Source organism: Pelophylax lessonae, assembly GCF_965119305.1.
Source record: "Pelophylax lessonae genome assembly, chromosome: 5".
Taxonomy (NCBI): domain Eukaryota; kingdom Metazoa; phylum Chordata; class Amphibia; order Anura; family Ranidae; genus Pelophylax; species Pelophylax lessonae.
The window spans coordinates 321,190,701-321,218,700 of NC_138772.1; the positions used below are offsets into that span (position 1 = coordinate 321,190,701).

General features: G+C 44.8%; 1 protein-coding gene across 1 annotated transcript in view; it reads left to right on the forward strand.

The window, feature by feature from the left end:
* The first annotated feature begins 1,940 nt into the window (after positions 1-1,940).
* NQO2 (N-ribosyldihydronicotinamide:quinone dehydrogenase 2) overlaps positions 1,941-28,000 on the forward strand; it is a 37,823-nt gene continuing 11,763 nt past the window's right edge. The window contains exons 1-5 of the mRNA XM_082259125.1: positions 1,941-2,228; positions 21,333-21,497; positions 25,574-25,704; positions 26,084-26,197; positions 27,790-27,891. Coding sequence (XP_082115251.1) covers positions 2,222-2,228; positions 21,333-21,497; positions 25,574-25,704; positions 26,084-26,197; positions 27,790-27,891 — 519 coding nt within the window. The 5' untranslated portion in view covers positions 1,941-2,221. The remainder of the gene's footprint in view (positions 2,229-21,332; positions 21,498-25,573; positions 25,705-26,083; positions 26,198-27,789; positions 27,892-28,000) is intronic.

The window sequence follows — 28,000 nt, forward strand, 5'->3', positions numbered from 1 at the left end:
ACTTTATTACCCCCTTTTGACTAAATTCAGCAAACTAATTTTTAGAGTTTTAGATATAGTGGTGGTGGTGCTGGGGGACGGGACGGGGGGGGGGGCGGGGGAGAACCTCTGTTAGGCAAATTTACTATTTCTATTCATCCTAGTCACCACTGTCAAGGGAATAAAAAAATGAGGAAAATTCGAGTTTTCACCAAGACAGGAATAGAGGTCAAATCTAACAATGGGGAAACTGTTTCTGGTGTAATTTCTCAAAGGGACACAGATAAAAAAAATATGATGGCGTTTTCATTATTTATAACTCTAAAAAAAATTAACAAAAAATAATTTCAGCAATATTTTAAGGGAACCCTGAAAACAAACTATATAGATTAAGAAACATCAAACAAGTTCTCTTTTTCTTGTTTCTTGGTCTACGTAGTCAAAAAGTAGTTCTGAGTATAGAGTAGTCAAGCAAAAATCGCTAAAAGCCCGTAGAATGTGGTTGATGGCATGACATTAGGTTTTGTGGACTGTCACTGAAAATGGGACCCTACGTGGTCCTATAATATTCAAATATTGGTGTATGTTTCACTGTTGTGTTCTTACAATACAGTTGGAACAATATTAGAGATGTGTATAAAGGAAAAATGTGTTTTGTTTCATATCTGATTTGTTCATTAAGTTAATAATTTTGTTCAGTCATATAGGTTATGTTAGAATGATTTGTTTTTGGAATTTGCTTTTATACTTATTATTTTCAAATCAATTTCAAAATTTGAATTCGAAATTTGAATTTCAGAAGACAGCTCTATTCGTTGGAAATTATTCTATTTCATTATTTTCTATTCTTTTCTATTCTATTTTTTATTCTATCATATTCTATCATTTTCTGTTTCATTCTATTCTTTTCTTTTCCTTTATATTCTATTCTAGTCCTTTTATTATACTGTATTCTGTTTTATTTTTTTCTATTCTATTTAACAGTCTAAGTAGAAATCATCATCCTATTTCACTTTTTGCCTTACCGTATTCGTTGCAATATCTTTCTATTTCTAATTCAAATTCAGATAATTCATTTCATTATAATTTATTGCAGATTAATTGAAATCCGTTACTATTGTGATTCAGAAATTTGGATACATCCGAATCTCCCAATAACAAAAAGTTAGACCGAATTTCTATTGGTAACAAAACAAGCTGCTCGTTTAAACAAAATTCCACAGAATGCTGTTGAGTTTTACATGATTGTTGGATATTTGTCAGCACTGTTGTTTAATCATGACAAGCACCCGCAACATTTGACAAATGCAAACTACGTTTTGTAGCTGAAATTTTAACTGTGATTTACTGATTGTAAAAGAGATATTGATCTTTCTCTAGTAGCGTATTCTTTTTGTTTTTATGAACATCATTGCATAATAGAGATTATCCAAAAGGCGCCATCAATCATGGGTGTCTAGGACTCCATACAGCCCTAGTCCTATATCTGCTGGTCAGATGGGAATCCTGTTTGTTCAGTTGAATGCAGATGTGTTGGGCTGTGCAATGAGCTGCAGTCCGTGCTCAAGTTTGGTTAGTACAAAAAGTGGCAACACAACAACAATGTGAGCACAAAATGTAGTTGAAAAGCCTTTGGCTCCGTTCTATTGTTTTGAGGGATTATGCTATTTTAAGTGTTTATTTAATACATTCCAAAGAGCTGAAAATTCCCATTGATTGAATATTGTTCGCTTCAGGCATTATATTAGACCCTTACCCTTTTTTTGTTTTTTTGCTGCTTTGTACTACAAAGGATTGTACAAAACTGAGCTGTTAACCTCTTTGGCAGTGAAAGGCGAGCACAATTTTGAGCTCTGCCCTGTCTTTGCTGGTTGCCATGATCACAAGCTACCCACCAAAGTTCTCACGTAAAGGAGGGGAACTGATGAACGCTGCTCTTGTTTCCTAGGGAATGTGTTTCAGCAAGTGGACAGCACTAAAGAAAATCCCGATGGTATCGTAATCTCTTTCAAACTGAATGAGTGACTCAGCCAATGCCTCGTGACTTTGTACTAATGCTCTACCGATGACGCTCGTTTCATGTGAAGTTTAACCTGGATTGCTGGTCAGCTATTGTGAAGAGAAGACATATATTTAAAAGCATCATTACATTTCATAGAACATAATTTAAACTGTTTATTAAGTGCCGAAATTATTCAGGAGATTTGCATCCTATAAACACTCTGAAAAGGAAATTTCAGTAATGCCAGGTATGTAAACATTTTTTTCAGCATGTACACATTCTGTTGTTCGGCTTGACAACTTGCTCTGGAAGGTCTATCCTGCAAAGGTAAATTTTACGACACTGAGCAGTAATATAAATTGCTTTGTCATTACACAAGAGGCATAAGACATTTACAGCCTCATATGCAAGCACATTGTACTTGTTGGAAAACTACTGTATCTGAGCACCACAAACCAAAAACGCTGTTTAACCACTTAAGCCCCGGAGGATTTGGCTGCTAAACGACCAGGGGGTATTTTGCGATTCGGCACTGCGTGACTTTAACGGACAATTGCGCGGTCGTGCGACGCTGTACCTGAACGAATTTGGCGTCCTTTTTTTCCCACAAACAGAGCTTTCTTTTGGCGGTATTTGATCACCTGTGCGATTTTTTGATCACGCGCTATAAACAAAAAAAGAGCGTAAATTTTGCAAAAATAGCAATATTTTTCCCTTTTTTTTTTTATATGAAATTCCCCCCCAAAAAAATGTAAAAATCAAAATTTTTTAACATTTTCGGCCAATTTGTTTTATGCTACCTATGTTTGGTAAAAAAAATCGCAAAAAGCGTATTTTGATTGGTTTGCGCAAAAGTTATTGCGTTTACTAACTAAGGGAAAGATTTTTGTCATTTTTGTTGTTTTTTTTTAACGCGTAATGGCGGCGATCTGCGATTTTTTTTGCGGTACTGCGACATTGCGGCGGACAGATCGGACCCTTGACTGACATTTTTGACACTTTTGGGGTTACCAGTGACATTTCTACAGTAATCAGTGCTATACATATGCACTGTTACTGTAAAAATACACTGGTAGTGAAGGGGTTAACTTTATTTGAGAGGGAGGGGCTGTGTGTGTCCCTAGGGGCGTGATACTAACTGTGATTGGCTGTGGCTTCAGCTGTATGCAGAGTGATCAACGGATCTACATAGTAGATCCATATGATCATCTCTCATACAGAGGGGAGAATGACAGGCAGCTTGTTTACACAAGCTGCCTGACTTTCTCCCTCTCCCCCGCCGATCGCAGAGTGGCCGGCGGACATCGGGTCCGCCGGTCACGCGCGCGGGGGGGTCCGTGACCACGCGGGAGCGGGAGCGCGCCTCCGACGGCGCGCGCTCGCTCCCTAGACCCTCACAAGCTAGTGACGTAGCCCTACGTCACTTTGCCTGTGAGGGGCTGACCGCCGACGTAGATAGTCGTGCGGCGGTCGGCAAGTGGTTAATTCAGTTTTTATGTTCAAAGCAAACCCACTCATCCATCCATGTCTCCATGTTTTATTTTGTTGAAAAATAACTTTGAAAAACACCTCTTTAGCTTTTTTAGCAATGGCCATCTTGAGTAAGGGCAGATGATTCAGGTAGCATTTACTTCCTGGAATACATCTGATCACATAGGCAAGAGGGTTTGTTTAGCTGAGAATGCCCTTTCTCCCCTCCTTCAGATGAAAGAAAAAAAATGCACTTGAAGACTCCTGGGATGTATGACATCATGTTGGCCTAGTCCAGAAACCAGGAAGCAACTGAAGAAATGTGTCAAAAAAAAAGTGTAAATATCTTTTTCTACTCTTCTTTGTTGTGGTCACATGACTGCACAGCTCTGGCTTCTCTGTGTAGATGTGCAAGCCCAATAAGGAGGCTGAATTTAGAGAGAAAAGATGTCACTCGCCAGTTTCCAAAGTTGTATCCCTTGTTGGCATTCCTTCCCACCACACAGGGGAACCAGAGCTGTGATCCAACGAAAGCACTAAGAAATGTTAATAAACATATTTACATTGAGATTTTTTTTTACCACCAGTTTCCAGTTTTGCAGCATGTGCAAGGCACTGTTTTAAACTTGGATGGTCCTACTACTTTGAAATAAAAACAAAAATCTTTACAGTACAGTATAATAAACCTGTAGTGCCTGCAGAAATTACAGTATAAACTAAGCCTTGTGGCATAACAGTTCTGCCTCTTCTAAGCTTTACCGGAACCCCCAAAGTTCATGTGCCACTGCTTAATTTCTGAGGGTTGGTGTTTGCCTAACTCAAGACCCAGATAAAAATGTTTGGACCTGGTGATAGGTCACTCAGGCTCTGAGCACTGAATTTGGAGATGGAAGAGCAGGTGTGAATAATCCCCATAGCCAGAAGGTGGGGTTTTCTTGTTGGCTACAACAAGTGCTCTTGAGAGGACAACTCTAATACACTAAAGTTATGCCACCTGATGATGCCCTCCTAGCAAACCTCAGGCTTTGGGTTTTATATTTTACAACTACTGCTGGGTTAATTTTAAAATAGAACTTCAACCAAAACATTTCTTTAGTTTTGGAAAGTTGAGGGAGGGTTAAAATCTCCATTAGTCTTTTTGGGAGACTTTCTGTTTTGTCGCTAGGACATAAAATGAGAAGAATTTCTCCATCAGATAGAGCAATAAAAAAAAAAAAAACAAGATTAACTGTGCCCATTGGTGAGATTTTACTTTTGTCAGCAGAAAAGGAAGAAAATGTAATGTTCACACAGAAAGCCATAAAAACATACCGTATACAAAACTAACAAAAAACAAAAAACAAAAAAAAAACAGCTGCAACCTCTATATACAGGCTATGATGATGTAGATACACATGCAACCCCAGATCCTGCTAGTCTTCTGACATTCTCCAGGGAGGTAGTGTTAATTATTATGCATACAGAGTCAGGCACAGTCTGCTATGCTTGCTTTGAACTTACAGTTTGCTTAGTACATACTTTCCCAGTGGGGGCAAGGGATTATGCGCAGAGGAACTTTGCTTAAGTCGTCATCAGTGTTGGTCATCATACTTTAAAAAAGTAATTAGTTACAGTTACAAATTACTTCTCCCAAAAAGTAATTGAGTTGGTGACTCAGTTACCACATTGAAAAAGTAATTAGTTACTCACTAAAGTAACTGTGACTTTTTTTTTTACTATTCTATAATGCAATTATGTTCTATAAGATCTTTAATAGTGGTGGCGGTGTGGCACAATGTGGGGGTCTGAGTCCTGAGTCCTCCTGACTGTGTGAGTAACTGTATTTTGTTTTGTTTTTTGGTACCTGTTGCCTGGAGTGGCTGGCTGGTGGTGGTGTGGCACACGGGTGGTCGCGGTGTGGCACACTGGTGGTGGTGGCGGCGGTGTGGCACACTGGCTGGCAAAGTGGCAATGCTCTGCCCTCCTGGGCCTGGCGTGCTGTGCTCTGCCGCTCGCCTCTCCAAGTCCTCAGTCTCCTCCTCCTCTCTCTCTCTCCAGTACCCCGCAGACAGCGCCGGCCACGGTCATAGAGGAGAGGGGGAATTACAATTACACTACTGCCATCTAGTGGTGGTAGATGTAATTGCGGTAACGCAGCACGAGTATTCAGTTAGATTACTCGTTACCCTCTAAAGTAACTGTGTTAAGTAACAAAGTTTACTTAAATGCAGTTACTTCCATCACTGGTCGTCATGTATGAAGATTGATAGAAAACTGTCTCCTAGTGTTTGCAGGGGATTTTATTTTCTTGTTTTTAATACTCCTAATGCTGCAAAGGATATCATTAATATTTTTTCTTTTTATTCTTGTGTTTTAAAATTTTTTTCTATTGTATAGATATGTCAATTATGTACATGGAGCTTTTCGATAAGCAGATTTAGAGAAGTAATGTTTTTATTTCTCATATATTCTTGTATGGGGCTTTTTTTCAGTATTTTACAGGTTATATGATTTATATTTTTTGATTATTTCCAGCCCGGGCCACAAATGTCCTAAGAAATGCTTGAAAAAAAGCAGTGTAAGGCTAGTCATAGATCTAATGACCAGATGGCCATAGTTGGTCAAGAAGACACAATCTGACCGCCATCAGGCTAAAATGTTAGCAGGTGGTGTTACTAAATGGAAGCCCAGTTTGACCAAGCTTTTTAACCTTATGTCAGAAGGGATCCTGTAGCTGGTGAAAAATCTCCAGTGAAAGGATTGCTGAAAGAGTCACAGGACATCACTCTCTCACTGTTTTCTCACTAGTAATTACAAATAAATAGCGCGCTAATGTCCGCTAAAGTGGCCAGCACAACACCGAACTAGTGCAAACAATAATAATAACAATATGTGCAGCGCTAATAAATGGTTACCATATGGTAGTCATAAGTGAAAACTTTCATCTATGTAGAAATCATATAAATGCTCAAATAATGAGAATCAAGAAATACTCGTGTACTGTATAAAGTAAAGAAAAGTGACCCAGCAAACAATATTAAATCACATCCTGAAATTCACAAGGCATTAAAATAAAAATATTGCAGAAGAAATGAAGTCCTTGTGTAGCACAAGAGTGTGAATCAACCAATCTTCAAATACGTGCTCACAGAATAAATACAGAATGAAGATAGAGCAAAATATTGCTGTGAAAAAATCCACCACCAATCACATAAGGAGACTGATGGGAGTGAGTGGACCCAGTTTGGCATACACCTAATGGGTCGACTAATGCATTGGTGTGTATACACTGGATAGGCAGTAGAGAACGATATGTGGCTCCTCAAAACAATCTCCTTGTAACTCTCATGTACTCTTTAACCACCATCAATGGAAAGAATATGTAGAGAACGCTCTCAGGCTTAGATGAATATTCTCCAACAGGCCCCAAGTGGATAAGTCATCAAAGAAAGGAAACAAAAAAACTCCACACAGTGTAAAACCATATAATGAGGGTATTTATTACAAGTTCAGAACATCTACAATAAAGTTAAGCGCTTTCAAATGAGTCTGTATACAACATAGGTACGCAATGGCATGGACAGGACTCGCTAGTGAATGAGATTCTTGAATATTTTTGGCCAGTGAGGGCAAGTGAGTCCTTCAGTTCTTAGAATCTTTCAATGGCAATGTGGGCAGCACAGTTGCTAAGTGGTTAGCACTTTTGCCTGGAGGCACTAGGGTTGTCGGTTTGAATCCAAATGTGGCATTACCTGCCTAGAGTTTGCACAATCTTCCTGTGCAGATTTAATCGCACACACCAAAGACATGGTACTAATGGGTGTATGAATAAGAGATAAAGACCTTAGCTTGTAAGCTCCTTGAGGGCAGAGACTCATGTGAATGTACAATATAGATGTAAAGCACTGTGTAACTTGTCAGCGCTATATAAATACCTTTAATAAATGACATAGCCCCAAGGGAAGGATCTAGGGGGTATTTTAGAAGTATGTAGGCAGGTCACGTTGTTGCCTCTTTGAGGCGGAGTTCCGGCCCCAGGAAAACATTAAAAGTCAGCAGCTACACATACTGTATGTCAGGGATACCACATGCAGGCATCCAGCAAGGGTGATCAGATCAATTGGCTGCACCAAGGAATCAGGACCCAGATGGATAAAGGTGTAAATAAAACACTCCAATACCAACACCAGTAGACCATCAACAAGTAAACAAAATATAAATGATAACAGTACAAAACCCCAATAAAACCTAACAAACTATATACAAAAGGATGGAGCAAACAATAGCAGGACTGGACAGGGACAGGAGACAAGGAAAGCAGGGAGCCAGGTACAGGAAGCAGGGTGCAGGGAACAGGACTCAGGATCAGAATACAGGTTTCAGGATGCAGGTTTCAGGATCAGGCTCAGACAGGGACATGGCTAGCAGAGAAAATACTGCAGCACTGAGCCTCAGTGAAGGGCGGGCTTATATTCCCTCAGCAGTCCTCCTCAGGTGCAGCTTAAATAGGTTGTAAACCCTCTTGTATAACTTTTACCTATAGGTAAGCCTATATTAAGGCTTACCTATAGGTGCTATAAATATCTCCCAAACTTGCACCGTTTAGGAGATATTTACAGCGCAAACTGCCGATGACGTCATCGGCGCAGGCGCTCTGAGGGAACGGCCACCCGTGCCGTTCCTTCAGAGCTCAGTGCCGTGAGCATGCGCGGGAGTGATGTAATCGCGCCTCCGGCCAATCAGATGGCCGGAGGACGCGAACCCGGAAGCGGGACGGCAGGACATGTCGCCGTCCTGTCGCTGAGGTGGCGGCACGGCGGGGGCTTCGTTTTAAGGTAAGTACTACATAATGAGCTAGTATGCGATGCATACTAGCTCATTATGCCTTTTTCTTTACAGGGCTTTTTTTTTCTCGGATTTTTTTTTGGACTTTACTTCCTCTTTAATTAAAAGTACAGTCCAGCTGCTGGGAGACACCCGCTGGTGGGCCCTGGAACTGCATCCCTCAGTTCCAGGAACAATAGTGCCACCAGCAGGTGACCCATGTAATGACACTAATCCTGACAGTTCCCCCCCTTTAAGGAGCGGCCTCCGGATGCTCCATTGTGCTTCTACCCCGAAAGTCCAAAAAGGTCTCCCCTTCATGTCTGTGGGTCTTCTAGCACTCTCTAGGCCAAAGTCCATTAACGTGCCGGAAGGCATGCCACCAGAGTCCAGCAATTGATCATGCGCCCCATCACCAGGGTCTGGAGGCCGTCTAGGCACCCCACAGGTCAAGTTCCAGAAGAGGCGTAACATTAGGGATACACCTGCCCTCATTGCAGCACACGTCCCAACACTGGGACTGAAGGCAAGCTGAACATCAAGCAGGGGAGCGCCAGCGGCATGCAGGGTATCCGGCAGTGGCACACCAGCCTGGGCAACAGACAGTGGCACACCCAACAGGGCGGCAGACCGTGGCACATTAAGCAGGGCGGGAGACCGTGGCACATCAAGCAGGGCGGCAGACCGTGTCTCAGCAGGCACTGGATCAGCAAGCACTGGGTCAGCAGGCACCATAACAGCAAGCACTGGGTCAGCGGGCACTGGAACAGTAAGCACTGGGTCAGCGGGCACAGGATCAGCAGGCTGGGTAGTGGTCACTGGAACAGCGGGCACTGGATCAGCTGGCACCGGATCAGCGGGTTAAGTAAGAGACACCGGATCAGCAAGCAATGGAACTGTGGGCACTGGATCAGCAGGCTCAGTAGGAGGCACCGGATCAGCAGGCACTGGAACAGCAGGCACTGGATCAGCAGGCTCAATAGGAGGCACCAGATCAGCGGACACTGGAACAGCAGGCATCAGAACAGCGGGCACTGGATCAGCAGGCTCAGTAGGAGGCACCGGAACAGCGGGCACTGGATCAGCAGGCTCAGTAGAAGGCACCAGATCAGCGGGCACTGGAACAGCAGGCATGAGAACAGCGGGCACCGGAACAGCGGGCACTGGGACAGCAGGCTGAGAAACAGGCGCCGGATCAGCAGGCTGGGTAGTGGTCACCGGAACAATGGGCACTGGATCAGCGGGCACCGGAACAGCAAGCACTGGGTCAGCAGGCTCAGTAGGAGGCACCGGATCAGTGGGCATCAGAACAGCGGACACTGGATCAGCAGGCTCAGTAGGAGGCACCAGATCAGCGGGCACTAGAACATCAGGCATCAGAACAGCAGGCTCAGTAGGAGGCACTGGATCAGCGGACACCGGAACAGCAGGCACTGGATCAGCAGGCTCAGTAGGAGGCACCAGATCAGCGGACACTGGAACAGCAGGCATCAGAACAGCGGGCACCGGAACAGCGGGCACCGGGACATTGGGCACTGGGACAGCAGGCTGAGAAACAGGCACCGGATCAGCAGACACCGGAACAGCAAGCACTGGGTCAGCAGGCTCAGTAGGAGGCACCGGGCCAGCGGGCACTAGATCAGCAGGCATCAGAAAAGCAGGCACCAGAACAGCGGGCACTGGATCAGCAGGCTCAGTAGGAGGCACCAGATCAGCGGGCACTGGAACAGCAGGCATCAGAACAGCGGGCACTGGATCAGCAGGCTCAGTAGGAGGCACCAGATCAGCGGGCACTGGAACAGCAGGCAACTGAACAGCGGGCACTGGAACAGCGGTCACTGGGAAAGCAGGCTGAGAAACAGGCATCGGATCAGCAGGCTGGGTAACAGGTATAATTGTATGTGTTGGGAAAAATCTCCTTTTCTTTTTAGGTTTAGATACAGGATTCTTGCTAGTGATTGCAGGGCTACGAATAGATTGTGAAGTAGATGGAAGCGAAATGGCAGTATTGGGAGATGGTGGAAAAGGAGAGACAGTTACAGAGGAGAATTTCTGCGAGGTTGCTAGGGGCAACAGAGTAGTAGAGGAAGTTTTCACAGGGTTTAATGCAGGAAAAGTGCAACTCGTTAAGCCAGGATATGAACAAGCAGTAGGAAGCAAACCATACCTAACTGCAGCTGTGGTTGCTACGGGTAATGTAGAGGAGAAACTTTGAGAAAACTGGTGTCCAGAGGCAGAAGTGGATTGGTGTGAGTTAGCTGATGCTGAATTGGAAATATCTAAACAGGTTTGCAGTAAGGGCTGAACAAAACTCAATTTACAACCCCCTTGTCTGAATAGAGAATATACAGCATTCATACAATCCAACAGGGCCTCTGGAGATTACACTGTATAATGTTCAATAAAATAGGGTTTATCATCTTCCAAGAGCCACACAAGAGATACCACCTGAGAGACACTAAAAGGAGGATAATAATCATCCCCAACCTTAGGGGTACTAGATAAAGCCAACTCTGCACAGGTCTGAATAAGTGGCTGAATCTCTTTGAACAAAACTCTGCCTTGGTCAACAAACGAGTGGGCCAGACGGATGCATTCCAACAACTGCTCGCTAGTGTAAGTTTTCCAAATTTGGCGACAATATTCCCTGTCTTCTATTACAAGGCGAGAAAAATAAAAGACCTCCTCTGACTGCATCTTGCAACAACCAGAATATTCCTAATTCCCAGGTGCAACCGATCTGATCGTTAGTGGCTTCAGTATTCTGTCAGGGATACCACATGCAGAATCCAGCAAGGATGATCAGATTAATTGGCTGCACCAAGGAATCAGGACCCAGATGGATAAAAGTGTAAATAAGTTTATTAAGCAAAATGGCACACTCCAATACCAACACCAGTAGACCATCAACAAGTAAACAAAATATAAATGATAACAGTACAAAACCCCAATAGAACCTAACAAACTATATACAAAAGGATGGAGCAAACAATAGCAGGACATGGCAGGGACAGGAGACAAGGAAAACAGGGAGCCAGGTACAGGAAGCAGGGTACAGGGAACAGGACTCAGAATCAGAATACAGGTTTCAGGATGCAGGTTTCAGGATCAGGTTCAGACAGGGACATGGCTAGCAGAGAAAATACTGAAGCACTGAGCCTCAGTTAAGGGCGGGCTTATATTACCTCAGCAGTCCTCCTCAGGTGCAGCTTAATTAAAAGTACAGTCCAGCTGATGGGAGACACCCGCTGGTGTGCCCTGGAACTGCGCCCCTCAGTTCAAGGAACAACAGTGCGACCAGCAGGTGACCCACGTAATGACACTAATCCTGACACTGTAACTACTGACTTTTAATATTAGGACACTTACCTGTCCTCGAGTCCAGCAATGTCGGCACCCCAGCAGATGTTTTCGTTGGCTGTCTGGTGCTGCCGCCACCATTGCTGGTAAGGGAACCTGGCAGTGAAACCTTTCCAATTCCCTACTGTGCATGCGCAAGGGGTGCTGCGCATTCTGAATGGTGTGGGGGCTGGACTTGTGACGTACTTTTACGCGGCCGAGTCTGCCCAAAGTGGGGATGGTTACCTGTCAAAAATAGGTACCCGCGCCTCCTACCCCTCGAAAATGTGGCACCGGAGGGGGGGGTGCAATCAGATAAGCAAAAGTCCCACTTTTGGGCGGAACTTCACTTTAAGAAGGATTCCTCTTTAAAATACTTCCAGGAAGGGAAATTAATTCATTTCTTTCACATATATTTAGCACCCTTGTTTAAAACAGGGCTTCAGGTAAATTTAGCTTTGCTGGGTTCTAGTTAACCTGGCTAATCTGTAGGCTTCTCTTAAGCCTGGTTTAGCTGTGGTTTCTCCCTTTTGTCAATAGGTAGCGCTGTTACCTTTTGCATTAGTATGATGAATTACAGTGAGTCCAGGTTATAGATATGCACACTTTTTCTCAGCAAATCAGTAGGAGTTCTTTAGCTGCTGAGGATGCTGGGGAGGGTACTTGTTTGGAGGAAGTCAGGTGATCTGGGTCTTTTCCACCCAGACTGCAGTCTGAGTGGGTGTGTGAGGAACAGCTGCTACTGGGTAGCAGTGGCGGCCGGTGTGTTGGGGCGCAGGGGCGCAGCCCCCCCTATCCATACGTCTGGCCCCCTAATCTGCATGCGGGGCGCCGGACGTATGGAGTTCAATGGGGCTTTTTGTTTTTTTTCAGTCACCTAATTAGAGCCAGAGGCTCTATTAGGCTTCATCAAAGGGTGGACCCGGGGTGCAGAGCAGTGCGCCCCAAGCCCACCCATTGTGTGACAATAGCGAATGAAAATTCGCTATTGTCACACGGATCTTCCTCCTGGCCAATCAGGAAGCGTGTCCGATATGCGCTTCCTGATTGACCGAAAAGCAAACCCCATGCCATTGGCTGGGAGTAGACGCCGCCATGCCGGAGAAGCCGCGAGCCGCTGCTGATGGAGAGGATGGAGAAGCTGCAGAGCCAACACGTTGGCTGACGAAACCGGTCGGGTCCACGCATTACGCCCACCTCACTTCCGATTCCTTGGAACGCAGCCGGAACGCAAACCGGCGTGCGATGCTGTGAAAGCTGTAAACCTTTGACTACTTGATGTAAGTGGCTCCTTTTTCCTTTCATTAAACTGGAATTACGTACTACACCATATAGTCCTTTTTTCCTTTATATGATCGATCTGAGTGTGGTCCGGGGAGAGGCATTGGAGGAAGAGTTTATCAATCCTTTCAAGCGGACAGATTAATACACAAGCTGGGGCTGGCATTCCATCCATACCGGGATCCTGCATACAGCATACCACTTACCAATGCTAGACCCCAAGGGGCCATCTGGTAAGTGTGTAGAATATTTGGTGGTGGATTTTCCTTTCCTCCTTTCCATCTCGGCATAAGGAAGTACTCCTTTCAGAACACTGAGCACTTTAAAGTCACCGAACTGTTTTGTTGCATTTATTGCATTAGCATTTTTTGCACACAAGGACTGTTATTTTTGTCATATAAGCATTGTATTTATTATATATAGAGTTGTGCACTGTCACTTTATTTGCTTTGTGATTTGCACTGTGCACTGTCACTTTACTTTGATTGTGACACCTTGATTGTGATATTTATTGATATTTACACTATTTATATATACATAGTATTTGAGTATTAGTTATTAATTTTGAGCGCTGTCCCCCCTCTTTTTTGGTTAATATTCACAAACACACGTTGTTTTTGGACTAGCAACTCAAATATTTATAATTATAAATTTAATTTAACTATTAACACTGATTTCCTAGGCGCGGTCACGTGACCCATCGAGTCACTTGGTTTATCATTACATTTTTCTGTTTGCGCCCCCCCCCCCCCAAAAAAAAATTTGAGCACCAGACGCCACTGCTGGGTAGACTGGAATCCTGAGGCTTAACTGTGTGCTCAAGGTTCTGCAAGGGAGATCCTTCTCACTACCTGGAGGCAATGCTGAGAGGGATGGAGTTATGAGGAAGTACCAGAGGTGACTCCTAATGAGCCGGGGACTGTGAAGTGGCTGGGAAAACTTCAAGAGAGAACTTATCCAAGGAAATTGCATACGATGCTGTGAAGTAAGTTTTGTTTCTGTAGGAGACTGCTTATGCTACAGGGTACAAATTGCTGGTTCCAGCCCCAAAGGCTCTTAATCTGTACTGCTGTCTATCTTTTCTTCATTTCTGCTTAAGGAGTCTGCTAGTCTGCTGCTGTATTTGACTAAGGGTGTTCTGTGCCCTACCCCTCTCTCCCACATTTTTTCTTGTTGTGCAAAATAAACTTCTCTTTGTTCAAACATAAAAGTGACTGGCGCCCATCTTTCTACCTTGCACACCACCCATCATGCCTAGTAACCTGCCCCCTGAGGTGGAATGCCAGCCCTTCATGTCTTTGGGGGTAGCCACCATGCCTCTGGAGGTTGGGGGGGGCGTTACATATAAGTTTACGGTGGAGCTTAATTTAGGGCAGACCTTCCTTGCTAGTGGAAAGAGAAGGGCTAAGAAACAGAGAGTTTGAGTAGTTATCCATTATTTTTAATACCCCAGGGATAGGCCTCCTGCTACTGAGCACAGAAGGAATGCTTCCACAAAAGAGAGAAAGACTGAGATTTACTCAGTGAAGGAAGAATCGTTTAGTTGAACTTTTATGTGCCTACCTCGATACAGTTTAGTTGGACCAAGCTACTGGCTGCTTCAAATGTTGGAGTGGATTCTTAGCACCCTTGCTTTGGTGAAGTGAGATAGCGCCATGTTAACCTATGGCAGACTGTGCATCTAATGAGGAACACACATGGAGAAGTAGGATCCCAGTGGAACCAACTGTAAGAAAAAGTGATCGGGCTAGGTGATGGTGGTGGATAGGGGAGTAGGAGCTCTATCCTTGAACTATGTGCAAGAAGCGCCCCCAGCCAGAGGAGTGGTGTTGCCAAGAGTAACCAGGAGTATGGTGAGTGGATGTGCAAGGCACTACATGTCTCTGACACACCATACGTGTATGAGTATGAGTACAATGGAGTACTGAGAGGGCAGTGGGGAATGTGCGTGGCCTGTGAACTGGCTTTAGTCTGCCATGATTCAAGTGGGTCCTGGAGGAGTGAATGTGGGTGACTCTGTCAAATGTCTGGGGCCTGCCCACAACTAAATGTAACTGTTTTGAAACAGGAACATGACCATGGACTTCAAGTTCAATTTAATATAGTTGAATGGCTGTATACAACATGCATACTATAGCTCCCAACTGTCCCTCTTTTGGAAACAAATATATCTGTCCCTATTATCTCCTCAGTTGTCGCTATTTTTCATTCACTATAGGGACCTCCAAAGAAAACAAATTATTTAAACATCAAGTGTTGGATTCATAAAAACAAAATCAGAGCTATAATTCATGTGAAACTGAATGCATATTTTGCTCTCTACAAATAGGAATAAAAAGGAAAGCTGTTAGGCTATTTTCTCTCCAGATCGAATAATGTTTTATAGAATCACCAACATACCACAGGTGGGCACTGGATAGAGCTAAAAATCATAGTTATTACCAGGCCTGGACTGGGACAAAAAATAGGCCCAGGCATTTTAGACTAAGCAGCCCATGACATATTAACCATCCCCTTCCCCACTCTCCATCCTGACGGTTCCCCTGCGAGAGCATGGGGGGGGGCGAAGAGCACTGTGGGGGGGGGGGCTGGAAAGCATAGGGGGGTCTGAAGAGCACTGGGGGTGGGGGATAGACAGCACAGGGGGAAGCAAAAACATGGGGTAGGGTGGGGCAGAGACCAGGGGGGGGCAGGAGAGCAAGGGGGGGTGGAGAGCACAGGGGGGAGACAGAAAGCACTGGGGGAGAGGTGGAAAGCACAGTGGGGCTGGAGAGCTGAGAGGGGGTCTGGAGAGCCTTGGGGGGGGGGTCATAAAGCACAGGGGGAAGTAAGAACACAGGGTGGGGCGGAGAGCACAGGGGGGCCAGAGAGCACTGGGGGGCTGAAGAGCACTGAGGGGAAGGTGGAGACACTGGAGAGCACTGGGTTGCTGAAGAGCACTGGGGGGGGAAGGTGGAGAGCACAGGGGGAGACAAAGAGCACAGGGTGAGGCAAAGAGCATGGGGGAGGCAAAGAGCACAGGGGGAGGCAGAGAGCATGGGGGGAGGTGGAAAGCACAGGGGGTTGGAGAGCACAGAAGGGGTCTCGAGAGCACTGGGGGACTGGGGGGGGGCGGTCAGAGCACAGGGGTAAGCAAGAACACAGGGTTGGGTGGAGAGCACAGTGGGGCCAGAGAGCACTGGAGGAAGGCGGGAGCATGGGAACAGGCAGAGAGCATTGGGGGGAGGTGGAGAGCATGGGGGTATGTGGAGAGCATGGGGGGGTGGATAGCATGGGGGGAGGTGGAGAGAGCTTGAAGGAGGTGGAGAGCACAAGGGAGGCAGAGAGCACTGGGGGGGGCTGGAGAGCATTAATTGGAGGTGGAGAGCATGAGGGGCTGGAGAGCACTGAGGGGGAGGCAGAGGGCACGGGGGGTGGAGAGTACTGGGGCTGGAGAACACTGGGGGATGTCAGGGAGCACAGGGGGGTGAAGCAGAGAGCACAGAGGCCAAGAACACAGGGAGGCCGAGAGCATGGGGGGAGGAGGAGGCAGCAGAAGGATGCAGGATAAGAGGAGCAGTGGGGGTAGCTGCAAATAGAAGGATCATTCTCTCCATTTCCTCCTGCAGCCTCTGAATGCCTGTTTCTCCTCCTCTCCCTACCGCAAGCTTTCAGAGGCTGCAGGAGGAAATGGAGAGAATGATCCTTCTATATGCAGCCACCCCCACCGCTCCTCTTTTCCAGATTACAGGGGGGCTGCACTTACATTCTCCCTGATCTGGCTTAATGGTGTATGCGGCAGGTGAGTCCGCTAGCTCCTCCCCATTCATGTTCACCCCCCGGCACAGACGGCGGAGCTAAACTGGCAGCCGGGCGGCCACGGAACATTTACCGTTAATAAATTGGGACAAATGTCTCTGCACCTGAACCCTGAAACTTAGGAGGTCAAACACTAAAGCAGTGATACTGGAAGCTAAAGGTCCTTCAGTCTTTATGAGCCCCTCCCACTGGCTAGTGTAGAGGGGTAACTGTTGGGGCCCAAAGTTCCTGCTAGAGGTTGAAACAGATCCCATGGTACAGGGTGTGAGTACTCCTGCGGTAAGGTAACACTGTCCAGATGTGGGCAAGCAAGTTGTGGCCAGTGGCCTCTCACTCTCCGGCATACATATCTGGTGGTGTTGGTGGTGATTCAGGACACGGTAGTGGCCATCTCTCATGGAACCAGCGACATTGGTGGTGGCTCAGGACCCAGTAGTGGCCATCTCTCATGGAACCAGTGATGTTGGTGGTGACTCAGGACTCAGCAATGTTAATCTCTCAGGGAACCAGTGATACTTTGTGGTAGCTGTGACCTCAATTTCTTTGGCAGCCCAGTCTCTCTCTCTCTGTCAAAGAAAACGAATAGCAGGGCGCTGAGGTCAGTATCAAATTAAAAACACTTTATTAAATTAGCAGCACACTTACATAGAAGTTAGCATGAAACAGCATGGATCGGGAACACCTGGGACCAAGCAGCTGTAAACAGTGTGAGGCTGTAGACATCACTGAGCAAAACAGAGACTGAGGATGACAGGGAGTAAGCCAGCGCCAAGCCTGGGTATTGGCAGTGGCGTTCTAGGCTGCACATGAAGGTGACAGCTGTCAAAATACCTGGTGGATGTCGGGAGAAGGGGTGTGCTTGACACGTTTTCAGGGATTTGCCCTCTTCTTCAAATTCCTCTCTCTCTGTCATTGCGGCAAAATTTACAACAGGCAACTCCCCAATACAGCAGCCCATTCTTATGGTTACCTCTCACTTTCCCCCTGAGACCAGTGGTGTATTTTGGTTTTGTGCTGCCCTAGGCAAGACTAAAATTGGGAGCCCCCCTTCCGACTCCTATGTAAATTTGCCCCACTCCTTCCTTTTTAACGGATGTGACTCCCTCCAAAATTGAAGGACTCCAAGTCCCAGCATGAACTCCTGAGATCTCACAAGGGGGGGGGGGGGTGAGGGGGTGGGAGAGAGAGAGAGGGGTGGGTGAGGGAGGGAAAGAGAGAGGGGGGATGAGAGAGAGAGAGAGAGAGAAAGGGGGTGGGTGAGGGAGGGAGGGGGGGGATGAGAGAGAGGGGGGAGGGAGAGAGAGAAAGGGGATGAGAGCGGGGGGTGAGAGAGAGAGAGAGAGAGAGGGGGTGAGAGAGGGGGGGTGGGAGAGAGAGAGAGGGGGGTGAGAGAGAGGGGGATGAGAGAGATAGAGGGGGGTGGGTGAGAGAGAGAGGGGGATGAGAGAGAGAGGGGGACGAGAGAAAGAGGGAGGGATGAGAGAGAGAGGGGGGTGAGAGAGAGGGGGTGGGGATGAGGGAGAGAGGGGTGAGAGAGAGAGAGAGGGGGGGTGAGAGAGAGGGGGGGTGAGAGAGAGAGAGAGGGGGGTGAGAGAGAGAGAGAGAGGGGGATGAGAGAGAGAGAGGGAGGGGGGATGAGAGAGAGAGAGGGGGGTGAGAGAGAGAGAGGGGGTGAGAGAGAGAGAGATGGGGGGGGTGAAAAGGAGAGAGAGAGAGGATGAGAGAGAGAGAGGGGGGATGAGAGAGAGAGGGGGGATAAGAGAGAGGGGGGATGAGAGAGAGAGAAAGAGAGGGGGTGAGAGAGAGGAGGGGTTGAGAGAGAGGGGGGTGAGAGAAAGAGAGGGGGGGTGAGAGAGAGGTGAGCGAGAAAGGAGGGTGAGAGAGAGAGAGAGGGGTGGGAGAGGCAGCTCTAGCAACCAGTGGCCAAAAGAGTATCAGCTGGAGGGGGCAGCTTATTTGCTGCCCCCCTGCAAAGTGCTGCCCTAGGCCCGGGCCTTGTTGGCCTAGGCCAAAACACAGCACTGCCTGAGACTGCCCCAAAACTCTGACTTCTGCTCCTCTTTCCTCCTCTCTCTAGCTCAAAGCTTCTGGGCTTTTTAGTTCCACTAGATCTAAAACATTAAGTCAAGTCTCTCTGGGGACTACCTCAGCCACAAGTCTTTGCTCCTCCCAACAGTCCTCAGGCAAGAGAGATGTTGCCATTCCTCCCCAGGCTGCTCTCTAGCCAATCAGTGTCCTCTATATCCCTGGCAGTGGGCGGGCTGTCCTCCAGCAGGTGTGGCTATGAAGCCGCTCCACACACTTCACTTGTGCCTGGAAAGAGAGGAATGACAGCTGCAGTGGCAGGGGAGCAGTGACAGCCTGGTTCATATGGATGAAGTCCATGGACCAAAGCTTCATAGTAAAAACCGTATTTATGAATGCAAAACTCTCTGAATTGTTTATAAATACATCCCTAGGAGGTATACTACTCAAAACCTCTCAACCAAACTACAAACAATTGCACTGGTTATTAAAAAGTAAAAAAAAAAAAAAAAAACAGTGTGAAAGTAATGAAAAAAAGCACCTGTAGGAAACAACAATTTTGGTTTTTGTGTATTCTTTCTTCATGAATGGTGTTAGTGGGATGTGTCCTTTGTGTACATACTTTGTTTTTTGTATCTCAGTTTAGCGATATGAGCATGTATGTGCATTTTCTGTAACAGGAAACCTTGGTTTTATATTCAAATAATTCTCAAAGGCTGTGGTAATGGGTACAATCTGGAGGGGGACATAAATTTACTGTATATATGCAAATTCCAAGCAGATATAATAAACAATTGCAGTGCCAAAGTCATAAAACCAAATTATATGTGCAAACATGCTAAATAAGCATAAATATCATGCATTTGCTAAAATATATTTGCATAAAATATATAATAAACAACTGGTAAATCATAAGCACCGTGCAATCAATAAAGCGTGTACAGATTTATAATGTGAATACATATAAAGTGCTATAAAACTGAGTACTCTATTATGTAACATACCAAGCCAGAAAACTTGACCTCCGGAAGATTTACCCCCGTCATGACCAGACCATTTTTTGCGATGCGACACTGCGATGTAATAACTGACAATTGCACAGTCATGCAACAGTGTACCCAAAGAAAATTTGTATCATTTTTTTCACACAAATAGAGCCTTCTTCTGGTGGCATTTGCCATTTCACCACTGGGTTTTTTATTTTTTATCATATAAAAGAAAAAAACTGAACATTTTGAAAAAAAATATATGTAAAACCTATCCAATGTAAGAAAATGAAATAATCTAATTTCTTCAAAAAATTAGGCCGAAATGTATTCTGTTCCATGTCTTTGGTAAAAGAAAATGCCAATAAACGTATAATAATTGGTTTGCATGAAAGTTATAGGGTCTACAAATGACGGTATTTATACTGAAATTTTTATTTATTTATTTTTATACTGGTAATGGAGGCAATCAGTGAATTTTATAGCGGGACTGTGATAATGCCATGGCCAATCTGACACTGACACTGAGTGGGAACCGACCAACTGCCACTGACATCACTTGTGACACTAATATAGTGATCAGTGCTAATATTATGCACTGACACTGTACTAATGACACTGGGTAGGATGGAGTTAAAATCTAGGGCAATCAAAGGGTTAACTGTGTGCCTAGGAAGTGTTAATGTGTACTTAATTTACTAAGGGACCTTGTTGTTTTTTTCCCTGCTTAGCAGAACAACAAGATCCCCTGTCACTATACAGAGCTCTGTATTGTTTTCCATCACAGAGCCCTGTCTGTGAATCACTGAGCCTATCAGCAGGTCCTGGCGGCCAATTATTGCCCGAGACCTGTTGAATGGCTTGTACTGTAACGAATCACAGTACAACCGGGTGGGCGTACCCTCTACCTGGAAGCGCTGATCACGTACTAGTTACGTGATTCAGCCCAGAAGAACCAATCTGCTGGCGGATATGTAAGTTATGCGGTCAGCAGGCGGTTAAAACAGTTCATTAGGTACTGTCCATCAACCACAAGACATTAAAGTGAATATGAACTTCAACATGCCTTGAGACTTGCGAATTTAAGCGGTAAAGCACAAATGGAGGTAAAAACTGCTTCTGTTTTCCCAGGGACAGATTTATGCTGCTCATAACTCTCCAGACCTATTGCACTTCATATATCTGTTGTTCCTGGATCTTGGTAACACCAACTCTAAAGCCCAAATATAACCTTTCCCTGCTCATTAGAGGTTCAATCAATTAAATGAATGCTGCTGCCTTTCGAAACAGAAGCATGTGATGTTGGTGTGCTCAACTCTCCCAACGCGTTTCATCCAAGCAGACATCATCAGGGGCTGGTGATATATAATTACATATAATAATAATAATTACATATAATTTGGTTTTACAACTTTGGCACCACATTTGTTCATTATATTGGTTGATATTGTCTATCTGTGGTTTGTGCATTTTGCAGGCAGAAACCATCATTACTGTCTGATGAGCCCTGTGTAATCTCTGTGGGTAGCCTAACTCTCTTCTATGTCTTAATTTTCTACAAATATAAAAAAAAAACTATGCATACTGGGTAGCTGTTTGTATTTGATTTGTAAACTGCCAACAAATAATTCATATTTTTGTTTTAATAGGCAAAAACATTCTCATTGTGTATGCTCACCAGGAGCCAAAATCAATGAATGGATCTCTAAAGAATATTGCAGTGGATGTCCTGAGCAAGCAGGGATATAATGTTACAGTCTCTGATCTGTACTCTATGAAATTTAATGCAGCGGCAACCAGAAATGACATCACAGGTAAACATAAGTCCTTCAATATTTTACATAAACTTAAAGTATAACTAAAGGCAAAACTTTTTTTGTTTTGGAAAGCAGAGGGAGGGATTAGAACACCTGTCAGGTTTATTTTGCTGTTTGTGTCCCCGTTAGGGAGATTCACCCTCTCTATTTTTCAGGTTTACCATTATCATTAAAAGTAAAAGATACTGTAATCTCAAATTTTCAGTTGTCCCCAGAAAAGTAATAGAGGGGAAATCTTCCAATGGGGACACTATTTCTGGTGACCTAGAGGCCCCAAGGGATTCCCTTAACCACTTGCCGACCGCCGCACGACTATCTACGTCGGCGGTCAGCCCCTCACAGGCAAACTAACGTAGGGCTACGTTGCTTGCTTGTGAGGGTCTAGGGAGCGAGCGCGCGCCCCCGGAGGCGCGCTCCCGCGTGGTCACGGACCCCCCCGCGCGTGTGACCAGCGGACCCGATGTCCGCCAGCCACTCGGCGATCGGCGGGGGAGAGGGAGAATGTCAGGCAGCTTGTGTAAACAAGCTGCCTGTCATTCTCCTCGCTGCAAAGACACTGATCACATGGATCTACTATGTAGATCCGTTGATCAGTGTCCTTACAGCTGAAGCCACAGCCAATCACAGTAGAAAGCACGCCCCTAGGGACACACACAGCCCCTCCCTTCCAAATAAAGTTAACCCCTTCACTACCAGTGTATTTTTACAGTAACAGTGCATATATATAGCACTGATTACTGTAGAAATGTCACTGGTAACCCCAAAAGTGTCAAAAATGTCAGTCAAGGGTCCGATCTGTCGCAGTACCGCAAAAAAAATCGCAGATCGCCGCCATTATGCGTTAAAAAAAAAAAAAACAAAAATGACAAAAATCTTTCCCTTTGTTAGTAAACGCGATAACTTTTGCGCAAACCAATCAAAATACGCTTTTTGCGATTTTTTTTTTACCAAACATAGGTAGCATAAAACAAATTGGCCGAAATTTTAAAAAATTTTGATTTTTACATTTTTTTTGGGGGGAATTTCATATAAAAAAATGTGAAAAATATTGCTATTTTTGCAAAATTGACGCTCTTTTTTTGTTTATAGCGCGTGATCAAAAAATCGCACAGGTGATCAAATACCACCAAAAGAAAGCTCTGTTTGTGGGAAAAAAAGGACGCCAAATTCGTTTAGGTACAGCGTCGCACGACCGCGCAATTGTCCGTTAAAGTCACGCAGTGCCGAATCGCAAAATACCCCCTGGTCGGAATGGGGGTAAAATCTTCCGGGGCTTAAGTGGTTAAAGTGGTTGTAAACCTCAGACATGAAATATGTGTGGGCGGGGTCATCTGCACGTTGGGGTACCTTTCGCGTGGATCACACTCTTCAATGTCCAGGACCAGGTGGAGACTGCGATAATGTGAAGAATCTAATATTAAGGGAGATCCCCGACTTAAAGATGAGCCTTCACTGTGTGCCAAAATAAATTACTGAGTTTCTCTGAAAAACAATTTGTCCCATGTCACTACACTGTAATTTTGTACATGTTGCATTAGGAGCAGTGGCGTAGCGTGGGGGGTGCAGGGGGGGCCAGCCGCACCGGGCGCAACATCTGGGGGGCGCATCCGCAGTGTCACTCTGTCTGTCTGACTCTGACATACACAGTTCACACACTGTCTGCGGCTGCCTCCATCTTTAGGATGGGAGATGTCCAGCGCGGCCGCCCTATGGCTGAAAATGGCGGGTCGGGGCTGGGCGGGGCTGGACTGTGTCTCACCTGTCCATTGGTGTAGGGAGGGTGGCGTTGTAAGCCAAGCCCCGCCTATGCCGCCTCTCCTCACTGCTAAGTCAGTTTAGCAGCGAGTGAGTCAGCAGCCTGGCGCTGTCACAGAGTGTTTTTTTTTTTTATGAATCACCTGATTAGAGCCAGACGCTCTAATAGGCTTCAAAAAAGGGTGGACCCGGGGCGCACTGTCACATGGATGGATCCTCCTGGCGAATCAGGAAGCGGGTCCGAGACCCGCTACCTGTTTGGCCGAGGAGGAGGCGGGAGGACTCGAGGAGACGGCGGGGGACTGAGGAGAAGCCGCCGCTGCAGGTAAGTCTGTCTGCATTGAAAGGGGGAATGCTGGTCATTCTGCATTGAAAGGGGGCACGCTGGTCTCTCTGCATTGAAGGGGGGCACGCTGGTCTCTCTGCATTGAAAGCGGACACGCTGGTCTCTCTGCATTGAAAGGGGACACGCTGGTCTCTCTGCATTGAAGGGGGCACGCTGGTCTCTCTGCATTGAAAGAGGACACGCTGGTCTCTCTGCATTGAAGGGGGCACGCTGGTCATTCTGCATTGAAAGGGGGCACGCTGGTCTTTCTGCATTGAAAGGGGGCACGCTGGTCTCTCTTCGTTGAAAGGGGGCACGCTGGTCACTCTGCATTGAATGGGGGCACGCTGGTCTCTCTGCATTGAAAGGGGGCACGCTGGTCATTCAAACTTGTATTTAGATGCATTTTACTTTAATTACATTAGTATTTTCATAACAAACAATACATTTGCTTAGGGGGTAAGGGTTTCTTTAACTAATCTAGTGGAAGAGACTCGAGTGCTAAAATCCCGTGGGTTAGGGGGCGCAAATTACTTGCCTTGCCCCGGGTGCTGACAACCCATGCTACGCCACTGATTAGGAGGGACGTGCTGAGCCTGTGCCTACTCCACCAGTCCAGTGTACCTCTGCTACCTCACTCCCAGTAACAAAATGGGGTCCTGACGAGCACCTAGTGCGAATTTCATGCATGCTCATTACCTCCTTACTTCCCATACCTCATAACCAGACCATAGATCTCAGTAACGCGGGTCCAGGTCCAGTTGCTATTGGATACCGACTACTAGGAAGGGAGCCAGACAATGAGCCCCTCGCTATCAGAGAACCTGTCACCTTACCAGGTACCATGTCTAACAACTGGTTGCTTGAGCATGTACTTGGGATCTCTTAGCGATTACACTCTATTTACTTGTATTGCGGAGTTATCCCTTTGTAGTGGTGTTTCTTCATACCCCGCTATGCTTTAAAGACCCCCAGAACCAACATGCACCCCTTTGGAAAGCTTCAGACCAGGCTTTTAACTGTCAATATAACTTTACCGAAGAAGCGTGGCATAACAGTTGAATATTAACAACCTACTTCCCCTGGGGGAAAAGTCCATAACGGCATTGTCCATGGCTGGATGTCTTCCAAAAACCTGGTTCCTTAAGCAGCGTAAACGATTGTGCTCACAGATGATACTGGACCCATCAAACCCAAAGGACTCCTGGACCTCAGCCATCCCCTTTTTCATAGCACAGGTGGGCTGGTTAGGACTAAAAGTCTTGGAACTGAGCTTGTACCATTTACCACTTTCCTCCAGCCTGGGCCAGGTGATGCCTCGGGCGCTAACTTAAGGGGGGAGCCAAATTGGGAGATTCTGATGTCTGCAGTGCTGACACTATCTTTTTTGAGTTAATACATACCTGAAGGTAATTTTTTCTTTTTAAATCAGAGTTCAGTTTCAAAGGGAGGCTTGGGGGATATGGGGTGGGATAGGGCGAAGCAGTCATTCTTAACCTTTGCAGACACAGTCAGGATTTTCATATACTTTTTTACACATTATTTTCTTCCACCTGTCTTGGAGACACTTTTGGGGAGGAATGCCCATCTTGGAAAATTGTCACCAGAACATCTGTTCCCATTTGAAAATTTCCACACAGCCCTTGTTCTGATTACATCTCTAAAATGTAAGATTTCCACTTTTCTTTTCTTTTTCTTTGTGAAAATGGTCTACAGGACAAATAGATGAGTGAATTTTCAGGTTGGGACACAGACAGCAATAAAAATGTCCCCACTCCATTCAAATCTTTAAAAAAAGTTGTTCCTTTTACATACACTAAAAATAAAGTCATGAATATGTTTCAAAGTGTTTGCATTGCTTGAATTTTAAGCTGTATTTTAAACCTTTGTATCCATTTTTATGGTTTCCTTGCTACTTAGCTGTTTTAGGGTTGCTTTCAAGATGGTCAGCAAGCCATACATGACTTTTTTTATTTTATTTCTGTTTTTCTAGGAGACCTGTGCAATCCTCAACACTTCAGCTATGGAATAGAAACAAAGGAAGCATTCAAGAAAGGCTGTTTATGTGAGGATATTCTTGAGGAGCAGAGAAAGGTTCATAAAGCTGACTTGGTCATCTTTCAGGTATCTAAGCCGAGGCTTGAAAAATTATTTTTTGTTCACTTATATAAGTTAACATATGCATATACAGTATGTACACCTAAAACACAGTATAGCCTTGCTTCTGAATGCAATTGGTCATTGACCTAATGTTTTCATGTTGGGTAAAAATTACTCTTTTAATTACTAAGGACCCAATTTACAAAAAAGTATGTTAAAAATATTATGATCCAAATATTATTCAAAATATCTTTAATAAAATAAATTTTATGCCCCAATTATTTTCTGTGGACTTATAAGTACATTTGTCTACGTGTACACGTGTGTGTGTGTATATATATATATACTGTATATATATTAAACAAAATACTATAATAATAATGTTTTGCGTTTTTTTTTTTAGTTTCCTTTGTACTGGTTCAGCTTTCCTGCTATTATGAAGGGCTGGATAGATCGAGTCTTTGTACAAGGGTTTGCTTTTGACTTCCCAGGCTGCTATGAGACTGGACCCTTGAAGGTAAATATCTACTACATGGCATTGTACGATATAGGCACACACACCGGAGAGCACAACCAGTTGTTGGTTTGGAAACATGCTAGATGCAACTAATGCCCTCAAAATAAATAATTTTCTGCATTACATTAATAAAGATTGTTGTTATTTGTTCTGTTAATAAAGGGGTTATTCAAACATTTTGTTTTACATAAGCAATTATTTTCGATTTTGAACAGACTTTAATTGTTGCCTACTCGCAGTAATACTTGAAGTCAAAAATTCATAACTAAGGAACAGCAAGGTGTGCCAAACCAAGTGTAGCAGTAAATTCCAAAGAGAATTTATTAAAAGACAGCCAAATGGCTACTCACATAAAGTTGGAGATAGAAGAACATTGTGAGAGAAGTCTTAAGTCACTGTAGGTGCCCTGTTGTATATCGCTGTAGATTCACCATGACTGGCCAGATCTCTGCCTCGCGGTGTGGAACACAAGCAGAGCTAAACCAGATGTGACATCAAGACGTGTCAGGTGACGCATTTCAAAGCATCCACTTTTTCCTCAGACGAGGTTAAAAGGAAAAAGCGGATGTTTTGAAACACCCCTTGCTGTTCCTTTGTTCCAGAGAATGGCTTCACTTTCAGGGGAGCTGCCACTAGTGTTGTACTCTCATACTCCAAGGACATTATGAACTTTAAAAACTGACTTTTATTTTAATACTTGTTTAGTCTATATTGGATTTTGTCCCCTATTTATCTCACTTTGTTTTTGGCAATTTCTTTGCACCATTTTTTTTCTTTTTTAGAAATGTATAACTCCCTGAAATATTTTTTTGAAATTCCTACAGGTTTAGTTTAAAGTAGATCTTCATCTAAAACCCTTTTAAATTAGGGTTAGAATCTCTGTCAGAGTTTTATTGCTGTCTGTGACCCCACTAGAAAGATTGCAAAAGTAGAAAACGGGACTCTGGGACAACACTTAATGACCGCAAGAATAACTTGACACAAGTTCCAACCCAGACACTTCAATTTAGGATTTTTTTTTTTCTTGTTTCAACCTAATGCTTTAGGATGTATTTTGAGATCCCTTTCTCTGGAATAAAACTTTCTAGGTTGCCATTGCAACTATATTGCTAAGTTACAAAGTGCTATAAATGTTTTTGTAGAATTTAGTAGGTTATTAGTAGCCTTAGGCCTCATGTACATAGATGTAACTAGGCATAGCATAAAAAACTCAGCATTTCTCATCGCTGCGGAGATGCAGGTGGGGTGTACAACCTGTGAAAGAAGTGAGTATCCCCCCCTATTCATGTAAATCACTATGTTCACCACTTTCCCCACTATCCCAAGGTTTCATCATTGGAGAAATTTCCCATCAAGTACTCTGTGTGCTGAAGCATCATCATTGGCTTACAAAGGTCAAAATCCATATCATGGTAAATTCAAGACAACACAGGTGGCACTGTAGTTTTACTACTGTATGTCCTGTTTAGTTGCTGTAACAGTTCTTAGAATGTTAGGAAATACGATTGTAGGCAAACAGTAAAGAACAGGAGTAGAAGTTCACATGGCTTTCTCCCATTAAAGATCTATACTCTTCATTTTTTGTTTTGCAGGATAAAAAAGCACTTCTCTCCTTTACAACAGGAGGAACAGAAGAGATGTTCAGCAAAGAAGGAGCAAGTGGAGATGTCCGGTATATTCTCTGGCCTATGCAAGTAAGCGTTTCTTAAATAATTTAAAAAATTTGTTTTTGAAAATGAGAAAAAATGTCTTGGGTACAGAAGGATCATATACAGTTTGACAGCTGTACTACCATACTTGCAC